Raw genomic sequence first — 14,637 nt, forward strand, 5'->3', positions numbered from 1 at the left:
GCCCAAAGAAGTGAGCCCGGAGACGAAGACGGCGGAAGAAGAGTTCAGCATCATGCCGAGCCCGAAATTCATTGAGGTGAGGGCGTAAGGGTATGAAACTAAGTCCTTTGCTGAGCACTGAACGTTCAGCATCGGAGAGGGGAAGGTCAGGGGGTATAGTGAATACACGGCTGGGGTTGGGATTGGAAGAAAGGGTGGGGACGGAGGGACAGGCAGGGGTGGAGGGTCCTAGATGGGTTTTTGTGTCGATGAGTTGTTGGAGCTTGCGTTCCTTAGCACTTGAGAGAAAGAGAAAAAGTTTCTTGTTGAGGCGTCGGATGAGCCGAAGGATAAAATGAAACTGGGGGCACGCGCAGCTTTGAATTTGTACTTTGTATTTTTCATTTTAGGGAGATATTTCTCTCCTTGGAGATGATGATCATGAGGAAGAGGACTATGAGAACTAAGGCATCATTCCTATGAAGCTGCATGATTTTTGCCCTGTCTTTCTTTGCCCTGAACCCTGCCAACTCGCCACCTCTGACAGATTTGCTACTCCATTATTCAGGCACTTCCACGGAGAAAATTAGGTCATGAGATGTGATATGCAATGGTTCACAAAGTACTCAGGAGTGGGTGAGGATGTGCCATCTTCTCAGAGGCTGAGGAGAAGGCTACTAATGGATTCCGCGTCATAGGATCCAGAACTGATGGGTACTCAACTTGAAAGAATGGATAGCTGAGCAAAACCATAGCTACTAGGGTTGGAGCTCAATCTCTGAAGGATAGAAGTAATTGACAGCTGGGACATTCGAATCTACAACTGTCCTTTGCAGCAACCTCAAGAACATTTGCTTTTGTTGGAGGCATTAGTAGAGTGAAAGGCAGATTCAGAGGAGCCTGCAGCACAGCACTGATTAGGAAGTGCAGACTGGAGCTCTGGGAGCAATTAAGGGTGGAATGGAGTGCTAAATGAACCTTGGCTTCAATAACTGACTGCTGTGTGTCACAGCTTTCAGGATCTGGTGTGTGCCAATGGACTAGCAATGCCACTGATCAGTGAGGCCACAGGTTCAGGGCCAAGTGTAATGGTAATGTCTGGGGTGCACCTGCTTGATCTCGCTGGACAGCAATTTCAGGTCTTTCCTCTTAGAGCACCATGGCAGTGGAATGTGGGAAATGAGGCTGTACAGCTGAGGAGTAAGCTCCAGAAGGTACAACCAACATGGCTCCCTGCCAGAAGAAAGCTGCAATACAATGAGGCAATCTTAGTCTAACGAGCCTGCTATACAGCATGGGTAACATAGGAACAGGAGAATCCTTTCCACCCCTCATGCCTATTCTGTCATTTAATTAGATCATGCTGAGCTGTATCTTAGCTTAATTTTTCTCAAATTTGTTTCATATGCCTTGATAACCTTACTGAACAAAAATCTGCCAATCACTATCTTGAAATTCTGATTGACCTAGTACCCACAGGCATTTGAAGGGAATGGTCTTCAGAATTCCACTACCCTTTGCATGACCAAAAGCTTTATAATTTCACTTTCTTTTGGCTTAGCATTAAATGTAACACTATGCCCCCTTGTTCTGGATCTCCCCACCAGAGGATATGATTTCTGAATCTAATTTATCAAATCCCTTTATAATTTTAAACACCTTGATTAGATCACCTCACAACTTTCTAACCTCCAGGGAAAACAACCTAATTTTCTGCAACATGTCCTCATAATTTAACCCTTAAACCCAGGTATCATTCAAGTGAATCTGTATTGCACCTCTTCTGAGGCTTTCCTGAAGTTCAGCACCTAAAACTGAAAACAGTACTCAAGATGGGTTCTGGCAAAACTCTGTACGACTGAAGCTTTACTCTTCTTGCTTTTGAATTCCAAGCATCTCGAAATAAAGGCTGACATTCCATAAACATTTTTGATTACTTTTTGCACCTGTGCACTAGCTTTCAATGATTTGTGCAGTTGGACACCCAAATCGCTTTGCACCTTCATAATTCTTAGTGTCTCACTAGTAAGAAAATAGTCCAATTTATCTATCTCAGATCAAAGGTGGATGACATCAGACTTCCGACTTGAAATCCATTTGCCATAGTTTTGTCCACACACTTTGTCTATGCCCCTTTGTAACTCTTGCTCTCATTTACACAACTTACCATGCCTCCTAACTTTGGCATTTGCAAACTTTCATATACAAGTCTATATTCCTCCATCCAAATTATTCATATATATGCTGAAAAATATATGGGTTATTCAGTTCCTTCAGAAATAAATTAACGTTAGATTGTTTTAAATAACACTAACTTTCAGGAAAGTTTGCAGCCTTTAAAAGTTCATAAATGGTAGTAGTTATTCCCCAGGTTATGCAGGACCTCAGTATAACCAGGGAACCACCTCTGTAAATGTACAAGAGACTTTGAGCACGGGATGCCCAGAATTTTGCAATGAAATTTTGAAGGCTTATTTTCTCATCTCTAATGTGAGATTGCACATTTGCAATCACTGCACTAAGTGGATATAGGATGAAACATACCATCATTCCATTGAAACTCCCAGAGAGAAAAGCAGAAATGCCACTGGGAACACCTTGATCTAAGAGTGAATTCTTAATTGGGTCTTTGAAAGAAAAATAAAGGGCACTACCTGTTCCATTCCTCAATAGAATAGGGAGAAAGCCTCGGTAGTATCCAAGCTGTAATTTATCCTTAAAACTATAAGAATTGAATTCCTTCAGAATACTCTGGATATTGGGAAATTTGACATCTTTCCTGTGGTCCTGAAGAACATTTTGGACACGTTCAAATGGGGTCAATATCAAGGTTTCAATGATTCCAGATAAGGATCCTGCAATGCAGCGATGGTACAAATGTGTACCCTCTGTTGAGATATTCCCAATGAGGCCATCATAAGTGCCAAATAGCACAGTGCCTTGGATGGTTTTAGCTAAAAGTGGAGGAATAATTCCTCTGTAAAACTTGACGAGACCCTCTTGACAGAGTTGAGTGACAGCTTTACGGATAACAAAACCATGGATTTGCTGTCGGAAAATTGTTTTGTGGATTGGAAAGGTCAGAAACGTAGCAAGACAACTAGAGGCTGCTCCAATTCCATAGTTCTTCAACGAGGCCACCACCGAGCAGTTGGCTGAGTCTTTGGAATCCTGTTGCATTTTCAATCCTTCTGTATAATATATAAAAACAATTCCTAGTGAGCATCAATATTTACCACAGCTGTCTTCTTCACATACCGCTTGCACTCAAGAACACAAGAAAAAAGTTAGATTATGATATAAAATAGTACATCTATTGCATATTCCCTGACTGTCAGGTCACATTTTTTGTGCCATTCTTGATCATAAGCATGATCCTAGACAGATTTATTCTCATGACCAAATTTATTGCAGTTTGGCTAATGTGCAAATGTAATCAATTTCTATTATCTTTCTGTTTTGACCATTGCAGGAATCAACACACAATTTTAAAGGCTTGGTAAACTAAGATTTGTAAATTTATAGCAAAACAAGCTACCTCTGGAACCACATTCCTTCACTTTTATTTCTTCCACAAACATCCTAAATTGTCACTTTTTCCAACTCCTTTAAAGGCATGACATCTTGCTCCCCAAAGCAACATTACAGGACAGACGGCCACCCCCGATCCCTAATGACCTACCTCCTGTACAGTACACTGCCTCCTCCTATTCGCATTCACCAGCAAAACTCTCCAACTGCATTTCACCTCCTGCATCGGAATATCCCAGCTTCCAAGTGTGGCCGGAGGAGGCTCCCAGCTGAACGCTTGTCCCTACTTCAGTTTCAGCTTCAGTGTACCTATAAGCATTAAAATCCCACTTCACTCGCTCCAAACCACCAACTCAGGGCACCATAGCCTCAAACGTATGAACAAGGAACAGGAGTAGGCCATTTGGTCCCTGAGCCTGCTCTGCCACTTAATAAGATCATGGCTGATCTGATAGTAACCTCAAATCTACACTCCACCTAGCCCCAATAACCTGTCACCTCCTTGCTTACCAAGAATCTATCTACTCTGCCTTAAAAATATTCAAAGACTCTGCTTCCACCGTCTTTTCAGGAAGAGAGTTCCAAAGACTTATCATCTCTTTTTTAAATGGGCAACTCCCAATTTTTAAACAGTGATCCCTGGTTCCAGATTCTCCCACAAGAGGAAACATCCTCTCCACATCTACCCTGTCAAAACACCTCAGGATTATGTTTCAATCAAATTGCCTCTTACTCTTCTAAAGTCCAGTGGATATAAGCCTAGTTTGTCCAACCTTTCCTCGTAAGACAACCCGTCCATTCCAGGTATTAATCTGGTAAACCTTCACTGAACTGCTTCCAATGCATTTACATCCTTCCTTAAATAAGGTGACCAATACTGTACACAGTACTCCAAATGTGGTCTCACCTGCCCTGCCATCTCCAATATGTTAATTAATTAATAATTGCTAATTAATTATAATAAAACCTATACCTCCCAATAGGTTTCAGCACTGCCAGTAAATTTTGCAATATTGATAAAAACAATACAGTACTTACAATACTGATAGCACTAATAATGCTGGTTACTGATTTATCGACTCCTTCTGCTGCACCAAAACAGAAATCAAATACTGGAAGCTGAAAAAGAGTAGAAGAAAAAGCACCTCTTCCCTGCCCTTCACCGAACTCCCACTCAGCACACTTTACTTCTTGGAGTAACCTTTAACTAAAGCACCTCTTTCCCCCTATGCACTGAATTCCCACGCTGAACCAAATTCCCAAATATACTCACTTGGTCTCTGTCTCACTCAGGCCAAAGTCTCCCTTCTCCGACCATGTACCTCTTACCAAGATCAAGCACATAGGTAGCCACCATCATATACCTTCAATGGGACAAACTAAATAGGTGAGTGTGACCCAAGTTCCAACCCCCAAAAGCTCAGTCATAAACATTATTCACATCTCGACAGTCACACTCCTCTTCCACCTCAATGCACATTGCACATTTGTAATCTCATCCATCTGTATTCTAATAACAAGTTGCTAGTTCCACAAGTTCTTTCCTATTCTGTTTCTATTTATCCCAAGTGTCCTGTATCTCTCCCAATTTTCTTTTTGCCTTGAATCAGCAGCATTCTAAAAATACAAAATTAGCTAAAAAGAGTAAATTTAACAGATAATATGCAATATAAAAATAACAAAATACTGAATATGGAATATTCAACTTTGGTAAGAGTGTAAAATGGGTGGTAAGGGATCAACTTCCCATTATACAGCCAGACCAACTTCCATTTACGGAAGTCAACAGCAATGAAGAGCAAGTGGATGTATAACAGAAAGCCAATCCGCTGCTGCTCATTTTAAGTCCGGGCTGAAATTCAGACTTCCGTTCTTGGTCTGTAAATGTCTGTCAATATACAAATTAAATTGAATTTATATTAATTCTTTCCCTAGACCTGGAAAATTATATAAAACTTTTTTTGACGTACAATTTGATTTCATTTATCTATTATTTAAACTAATTTAATTATGTTATATATAAATTCTATATACTATTGAGCCTGTTTTACACTCATTTATTTATTTTATGTCCAACACCAGAAAAACTGTATCTACACAATACTACTTTCTATGGGAATGAGAATTCACACTTCATAAGTACCTCAATGTCCTGGGCTGTTTGTGGGGTCAGCACACAATGAGTTGAAATGGTTTTCTGCTGAGCATTGGGAGTGCATTGTTTAAGCAGGCCTAAGGCAAGGGCACCTTCATAAGTGTAGAGGGCTGATGGAATGTATAAAATCCATGTTTCTGATTGTTTGGAAGATGTTCACCTGGTCACTTGTGCTTTAGCAATAAAATCTTGGGAAACATTTGTGAGGACAATATAATCATGGAACTGAACAGAGCCATCTAATCATGGTCACAAATGATTGAAGGGATTGATAAGAGTTAAGCATTTATTGCTGGCTTCTTATTTCTACTCTGACGTAACTTTAATGTATCTTTGAGGTACTCTGATTTAATGGTAGTCTTTTTAGGCAGTCCCTTGGGGTCGAGAATGACTTGCTTCCACACTAAAAATGAATTCTCAGGTGACTGAAGAGTCAAATGCATGACCACAGTCTCTGTCGCAGGTGGGGCAGATGGTGCTAGGGGGAATGGATGGATGGATGGGGTGCCCAGGTGCCTTACGCTCCTTTCGCTATTCAGCTAGTCCTTGGCAATGAGGCTTGAGGTGATCAGCTTCTCCCCTGATGCTTTCCCTTTACTTTGTGTGGTCTTGGGCCAGGGATTTCCAGATGTCGATGGGGATGTTGCACCTTTTCCAAGGAGGCTTTGAGGGCGTCCTTGAAGCATTTCCTCTGCCCTCCTGGGGCTTGATTGCCACGTTGAAGCTCTGAGTAGAGAACTTGTTTCAGCAGTCTCATGTCAGGCATGCAGACAATGTGGCCTGCCCAGTGGAGCTGATTGAGCGTGGTCAATGCTTCGATGCCTGGGATGTTGGCCTGAGTGACAGCACTGATGTTGATGTGCTTATCCTGCCAATGGATTTTCGGGATCTTGCGGATGCGGCTGGTGGTACTTCTCCTGAGTTTTGAGGTGCCTGCTGTACATAGTCCACATCTCTGAGCCATATAGGAGGGCAGGTATCACTACTGCTCTGTAGACCATGAGCTTGGTTCTGGGTTTGAGATCCTGGTCTTCAAACACTCTCTTCCTCAGGCGGCCGAAGGCTGCACTGGCACACTGAAGGCAGTGTTGAATCTCGTTGTCAATGTCTGCCCTTGTTGACAATAGACTCCCAAGGTATGGAAAGTGGTCCACGTCGTCCAAGGCCTGGTTGTGGATTTTGATAACCAGGTGGAGTGTGGAGGGATCAGGTTGGTAGAGGACTTTTTTTTTAATGGCTGTTTAGAGTAAGGCCCATGCTCTCATGCGCCATGGAGAGGTTATAGGTCAGTGAAGGTGTTAACTATGGCTTGGAGTTCGGCCTCCTAGTGTGCGCAGAGGCAAGCGTTGTCTGCATACTGTAGCTCAATGGCGGAGGATGGGATGACCTTGGATCTGGCCTGCAGGTGGCAGGGGTTGAATGGGTTCCCGCTTGTTCTGTAGTTTAGCTCCACTCCAGTAGGGAGCTTGCTGTGGGTGAGTTGGAGCATTTCGGCAAGGAAGATCGAGAAGAGCATTGGTGCGTGACATGGCCGTGCTTGACCCCAGTCCAAGCGTGGATTGGGTCTGTGGTGGATCTGTTGGTCAGGACCACAGCTTGCATGTCACTGTGGAGCAGGCAGTGGATGGTAACAAACTCTTGGGGGCAGCTGAAACGTTGGAGGATGCTCCATAATCTTTAACGGTTGACAGTGTCAAAGGTTTTTGTGAGGTCAAAGAAGGCCATGTAAAAGGGTTGGTGCTGTTCCTTGCATTTCTCTTGCAATTGCCACATGGTGAAGATTATATCCGTTTATCGCTTCGTGGCCTTTTGGCTAAGATTAAATGCCCTTTAGTAGGTGGAATCCACATTGCGACTCTAGGAGAAGCTCTTCAGCCACAGGGAGAAGCCAATTGAGGAGGATTCTTCCCTGTGGCCTTCCCAGGGGGATTCTTCTATAGTTACCACAGTCAGACTTGTAACCTTTCTTGGAGATGGTCATGATTACAGCATCTCTGAGATCTCCTGGCATGCTCTCCTCCTTCCAGATAAGGGAGATGAGGCCATGTATTCATGCCAATACTGCTTCTCCATCATGTTTTAGTGCTTCAGCAAGGATTCCATCTACTCCTGATGCTTTTGTTGCTCTTTGGCTGGTGAATGGCTTTTTCTACCTTGTGCCAGGTTGGGGTTGTGCTGAGATGGTGGTGGGTAGCATGTTACGGGATGGAGTCAAGGACACTCGCATTGAAGACAGAGTCTCTGTTAGGAAGATCTTCGAATTGTTCCTTCCAGCGTGCACTGACTGCCTTTCTGTCCTTGTTGAGCACCTCTCTGTTCTTGGCCAGCAGTGGAATGGGGCCTTGGGTGCTTGGGCTGTAGGTGGTCTAATGGAAGTCTGCATGGAATGTAGCAATCAAATGTAGAATTAGTGTAAGACTGTGTATGCTGTAGTCATAAAGGAATTGTGAAGTATGAGATCTAAATATTCATACTGGATTGTTAGGTATGAGCTGAACAAAGATTTGCGCACTCATACTGGAATTTTGAAGTTTGATGTAATGAGCACACTTACAGGATTGTCATGTGATGTCTCATTAAATACATGATTCTGCATTGATATAACAGTGTGTACATTGATGTTTAAAGTAATGAGAATAATTAGAACAAGAAAACAGTCCAACACCTTGGCAATCCTGTTATGACATCTTCAGATTTCATTAAGTCAGAGTTGGTTTGAGAAAGTGCTTCCCCCACATCAGTTCAAGGGAATGAGTATTCTCTTAGGGGTCTTGTTCTAAAGGGATAGTTAACAATGGGAGGATTAGGGAATATTCCGGATCAGGTCTGGTTGCTTCTGAATAAATGGACTGAATCAAAAAGGGAGCCTTTTGAGATAAGGCAAGAAACAATGACAGGAGAATGGAGAAAGAAATGGCAGTCCTTGGTCAAGTTAAAAGAAGAGGCATTAGTATCCAAAAGTGACAAGAGGAGTAAGACATCAGTGTTGCAGTGTCTAGTGCCAGGAATTCAAAATGTAGGAGAATGGATGTTTCCAGAGATAAAGAAGTTGCTAAACTTTCCAACCAATGAGCAGAATTTACAGAGCAGCTAGTAGCAGCCATAAAAGAGAGAGAGAACTGCAGATTCCAGGGGCTTGGAGCAGCTGGAATTATTCTGACACTGGAATCACAATCCAGAGAAAGGAAATTGAAATTGCAGCATGCAAAATTGGCAGAGACAAAGGTGGGCATCGTAGATTGAGGGGTCCTTACTAGACTGCCTCCTGTGAAGGGGATAAAGGAGTAGGTCAGCAGGCAGCTGGTAGTAGCTTGTCTAGTGGAGACAGAAATTGATGAATCCTGGTGGCATTTGGAGAAATCCACAAGTCCAGAAGTTCAAAAGGGAACCATGGGACAGGGAAAAATAGAAACAGAAAACAGAAGCTGGAGTAGGTCATTTGGCCCTTCGAGCCTGCTCCACTACTCAATGTGATCCTCTACCTCAACGCCATACTCCTGCTCTCTCCTCATGCCCCATGGCACCTTTAGAACCTAGATATCTATTTATTTCCTTCTTAAGTATGTTCAGTGACTTGGCTTCCACAGCTCTCTGTGGCAGGGAATTCCACAGGATGACCACCCTCTGAATGAAGAAATTTCTCCTCATCTTGATCTTAAATGGCCTACCCCATATCCTGAGACTGTGACCCCTTGTTCTTGAGCCCCCCAGCAAGAGGAAACATCATTCCTGCATCCAGTCTGTCCAGCCCTAACAGAATTTTATACGTTTCAATGAGATCCCTTCCCATTTTTCTAAACTCCAATGAATACAGGCCTGGTTGGCACAATCTCCTCACACAATAATCCTGCCATCGCTGGAATCAGTCTGGTGAACCTTTACTGCACTCCCTCAATGGCAAGTATATCCTTTCTTAGGTAAGGAGACAAAAACTGCACTCAATACTCCAAGTGTGGTCTCAGCAAGGCCCTGTACAGCTGCAGTAAGATATCCTTGCTCTTGTACTCAAGTCTGCTTGCAATGAAGGCCAACATACCATTTGCCTTCTTAACTGCTTGCTGCACCTGCATGCTTGCTTCCAGTGACTGGTGTACAAGGACAGCCAGGTCCCTTTATACATCAGCATTTCCCAATCTATCACTATTTAAATAATACTCTGCCATTCTGTTTTTCCTACCAAAGTGGATAACTTCACACTTATCCACATTATACTGCATCTGCCACGTAGTTGCCCACTCACTCAACTTGTCTAGATTGCCTTGAAGCCTCTTAACATCCTCCTCATCATTCACATTCCCACCTAGTTTTGTGTTGTCAGCAAACTTGGAAATATTACATTTGGTTCCCTCATCCAAATAATTGATATATATTATGAATAACTGGGGCCCAAGCACTGATCCCTGCTGTACCTCATTGTCACCACCTGCTATCCTAAGACCTATTTATTCCTTCATTTCCTGTCTGCTAACCAATTCTCAATCCATTCCAATATATTACCCCCAATCCCATGTGCTTTAATTTTGCACACTAACCTCTTATGTGGGACTTTATCAAAAGCTCTCTGAAAATCCAAAACGCCACACCATGGCTTCTCCCTTATTTATTCTGCCAGCTGCACCCTTAAAAAAACTCCAGTAGGTTTGTCAAACATGATTTCCCTTTCATAAATCCATGTTGACTAATCCCGTTGATATTTTCTAAGTGTCCTGTTATCATATCCTTTGTAATAGACTCTAGTATTTTCCCTACCACTGATGTTAGGCTAACCAGTCTGTAATTTGCTGTTTTTTCCCTCCCTTTTTTAAATAGTGGGATTACATTTGCCACCCTCCAATCTGCCGGGACTGTTCCAAAATCTACAGAGTTTGGAAGATAATGACCAACACATCCACTATTTCCATGGCCACCTCATTTAGTACAGAGAATATAACCATTATGCCCTTCCACACCCAGCTTTATTGCCTACAATTTTGGAATCCCAGACTCAAGTGTCTTGAATGATGATGTTAGGTATGGCAGAGGAGCAATTAGATGCCCTTTCAGCTCCTCAGACATATGTTACCGCACAACGATTCATTCAACCTTCTGATAATGTGGAGAGTGGAAGAAATATGATTGGACAGACAAGACAAAAGCTTGGCAATGTATCTTTCATGCCCTATGGGGGTTGTGAAACTAATGGTACCTTGAGTGGTTTTGGGAGATTCCTGGTATAAGAATGGAGTTGCAAAGTTACATCACATGTCAGGGAGAAGAGATTGTGTGGAAGGATATGGAGTCATAACATACAACTGTTGTAAAAAGAGTTCCATAAAAATCCCTAGGTGAGTGAAAAGAGCTAGAAAAAAAGGTTAAAAGCCCACAGCAAAAGCTAAAATTGCTGAAATAGGTAACAAGTTCTGTTTTAATTTTTAAAAAGGAATAGGCAACTGGATTTTGTTTCCAGTTTGAGTGTGATTGAGTATTGGGAAGTTTTGTGTCCTGTGAATGAAAGGCTGTCTCAAAAGATTTTGTGTTACAATTGTCTTTGGTACCAGCACCACCCATTGTTCTGTTTGGAGAGGAAAAGCCATTTATTTCTTAGATATGGAAGTATGGAAGTGTGAATGTTGAGTATATTCATTTCAATTTAAGATTGGATAACATTTTTACATTAAAGATGCTGGTGTGTTTTTGAATTGATGTGTGTAACTGGGAAAGTAACATGCTCAGTTAAACGCTAAAAAGCGTAAGTTGTAAGTGTGATATAAAGGGATGCAGAATGTGAGCTGGAATGTTGAACATGTTGTGAGATGGGTTTTGCAGTTGCCAAGGGTCAATTGAGAAAAGGACTGGGACTTTGACTGGATCTTCAGCATTCCCTTCACCCTTTATACAATGTTGCCAAAACCTCTCCCATATACCAGAGAAAAGTGTTAAGAATTGTGCAGGAACTTATAAACTAAAGGAAGCTCTGCCCTCTTTAACACTTTTTTGTTAGAATGTTGAAGGGTTTATTTCACTGTGATGGCCAAACTCTTGCTCAGTTATATTCCATGGATTTACAATAATTTGGAAAGCCACCTGTGAAAGAGAAAGAAATGATACATCCAGTTCTCATGCTGGTGCTGTTTCAGTTAATTGTGCTGATAATTTTGTTTACTATAGATGGCACCTTCAAAAATGAGGACTAAATTGGACAATATTGTTGAACAGGCTAACATGACGATACAAATGTTATCCGGATAACTCCTTGTGGAAAGGAGAGAGAGAAGAATTGGGTGAGTATATGTACAACAGTTCACACTTCAACATCCTGGTCTGTTTGTGAGATCAGTTCATGATGAGTTACAATAGCTTTTTGCTGAGCATATGCTACATGTGTAAGCAAATTTAAAGCAAGGGTACCTTTTTAAGATTAAAAGGGGTAATAGAGTGACGAAGTGAAGTAATGGCAATACAGTTTCAAATTAGGGTGATGTGTGCCTTGGATGGGAACTTACAGGTGGTGGTTTTCCCATGCGCTGCCCTTGTCCTTCTAGGTGATAGTTGAAGGTGCTGTTGAAAGAGCTGCCATCCTGCAGATGGTTCAAACTGCTCCCAGTGTGCACAGGAGGGAGTGAATGTTTAAGCTGGTGGTAAGGGTGCCTCTTAAGCAGGTTGCTTTGTCCCCTGGATGGTGTCGAGCTTCTTGAGTTTTATTGGAACTGCACACATCCAGGCAAGTGGAGAGTTCACACTTCTGACTTGTACCTTGTAGATGGTGGAGAGGCTTTGGGGAGTCAAGAGACAAATTACCTGCCACGGAATTCCCAGCCTCTGACCTACTCTTGTAGTTACTGTATTTATATGGCTAGTCCAGTTCAATTTCTGGTTAATGGTAATGTCATTAAGTGTCAAGGGGACAAGAATTAGATTCTCTCTTGTTGGAGATGGTCATTGTCTGGCACTTGTGTGTGACAGATTGTTATGTTAGCAGCTTTAGCCAAAATGTTGTGCAGGTCTCACTGCATCCAGGTATGGGTTTGCTTTGATATCTGAGGTGTCACGAATGGTTCTGAACACTGTGTCATCATCAGTGAAGATCCCCATTTCTGACCATACGATAATGAAGAAGTCATTGATGAAGCAGCCGAAGATGATTCACCCTCAAACTGTACTCTGAGATGACTGGTCTCCAAAAGCCACACCCACCTTCCTTTATGATAGGTATGACTCCAACCAATGGAGATTGTTCGCCAGTCCCCATTGCCTTCACTTTTGCTAAAGCCCTTTGATGCCACTTGATCAAATGCTGCCTTGATTTCAAAGGCAGTCACTCTCACGTCACCTGTGGAATTCAACTGTCTTGTATATGTTTGGACCAGGGCTGTAATGACTTCTGAGCATTGGTCAGCAGGTTATATCTGAGTAAGAGCCACTTGACTGCACTGTCAATGACATCTTTCATCACTTCGTTAATGATTGAAAGTCAACCGATGGGGCAGCAATGTCTGTATTGGATTTGCCCTTCTTCTGGACCGGGCATACCTGAACAATTTTCCACACTGTTGGATAGATGCCAGTGTTTGAGCTCTACTGAACAGCTTGTCTAGGGGCATGCCTAGTTCTGAAGTACAGGTCTTCAGTACTAGAGCCAGAATGTTGTCAGGGCCCATAGACTTTTCTGTGTCCAGTACCATCAGCTGTTTCTTGATAATGTGGAATGAATCAAGTTGTCTGAAGACTGGTATCGGTGATGCTGGGGACCTCAGGAAGAGGCTGAGATGATCCTCTCAACACTTCTGGCTGAAGATGGTTGCAAATGTTTCAACCTTGTCTTTTGCACTGATATGCTGGGCTCCCCCATCATTGAAGATGGGAATGTTTGTGACGCCTCCTCTTCCATTTAGTTATTTAACTGGAGTCATGTAGTGTGATGTACCTGAGCAAACGTACTAGAATCGTGTTGCATGATGTCTCATTAAAGCCATAATGCTGCATTGTAATAATTGCATGTTTCCACATTCTGCTTGAAGTAACAAAGCAAATTAGAACAAAAAAAAATCAATGCCCTCTGTTGCATTCTCCTCTCAGCCTTCAGACAGGAAAATCACAGATTTACCGAAAAAAGTTATGTATCCACCATTACTTTCACCTTCAGAGTCAATACAGGTTACATTCAAATTTATGATATTTATAACTTATTGTCTCAAATTTCATCAGTAACAAATTATACCTGAGAAGGTGACCAATTTACAAATTTATTTCTGTTTATAACTTCATCCAACGTTTTAAATTCCTAACCCCAAACATCTAAGTTTTGGCTGTTGTTTTTCCCATATATGTACACCCAAGCTTCCATGTTCTAACTGCTTTTTCTTCCAGAAGTCTCAAGCTCCTATTCCCTTCTTCTACACACCGCCAGGTCTCCATCTCTACTCTGCTGGCTGGCTGAAAACTGTTTTTTGGATAGTGATTTGACTGAGGTTTGTGTGGTATTGCTCTTGGATAAGCAGCTTCCTGTGGCTGGCTGCTGACTAGCTTGTGACTTGTTGCATTGGTATCTGTAGTAGTAGGGTCCGGTACACAAAGGGTTAATGTGGGACTGAGTACAGTACCGCCCACACAGTGCTGTAAGACAGCACATGACCCAGAGCCAGGTCAGTCTAGAGCTGGATAGAGTTGGGTAAAGACCTCAGGCAGAATTTTGAGGTTGGCGGGTGAACATGGTTAGTGGGACTGGGAGTGGCCAGGAAACGGCTCGCTGCCCATGATCAGCCCCCGACCGCGATTTCACGCTGGGTAGGCCTCATCTGCACAAGGAAAGGCAGAAGTTTTATTTAAGCAGAAGATTACCTTGCATCCTCCTTTGAAGTCCAGCTTCAGCAAACAGAGCTCACAGCTGCAAGGTGAGATAAAATTTTTAACTTCCAGGCCAGCCAGTCTCGAGAAACCCACTTTAAGTCATTCGAAGCACCATTTGAAAGCAATCCATTGCTCAACCCAATCCG

The 14,637-nt window shown here is 42.5% G+C and overlaps 1 protein-coding gene across 1 annotated transcript; it reads right to left on the reverse strand.

The window, feature by feature from the left end:
- Positions 1 to 2,289: 2,289 nt before the first annotated feature.
- LOC121282445 (solute carrier family 25 member 53-like) lies at positions 2,290 to 3,159 on the reverse strand. The gene has a single exon (XM_041196151.1). It carries the CDS (start codon positions 3,157 to 3,159, stop codon positions 2,290 to 2,292), a length of 870 nt encoding a protein of 289 aa, XP_041052085.1.
- Between the last annotated feature and the right edge of the window lie 11,478 nt (positions 3,160 to 14,637).

The sequence above is a fragment of the Carcharodon carcharias genome, chromosome 9, assembly GCF_017639515.1.
Source record: "Carcharodon carcharias isolate sCarCar2 chromosome 9, sCarCar2.pri, whole genome shotgun sequence".
Taxonomy (NCBI): Eukaryota; Metazoa; Chordata; class Chondrichthyes; order Lamniformes; family Lamnidae; genus Carcharodon; species Carcharodon carcharias.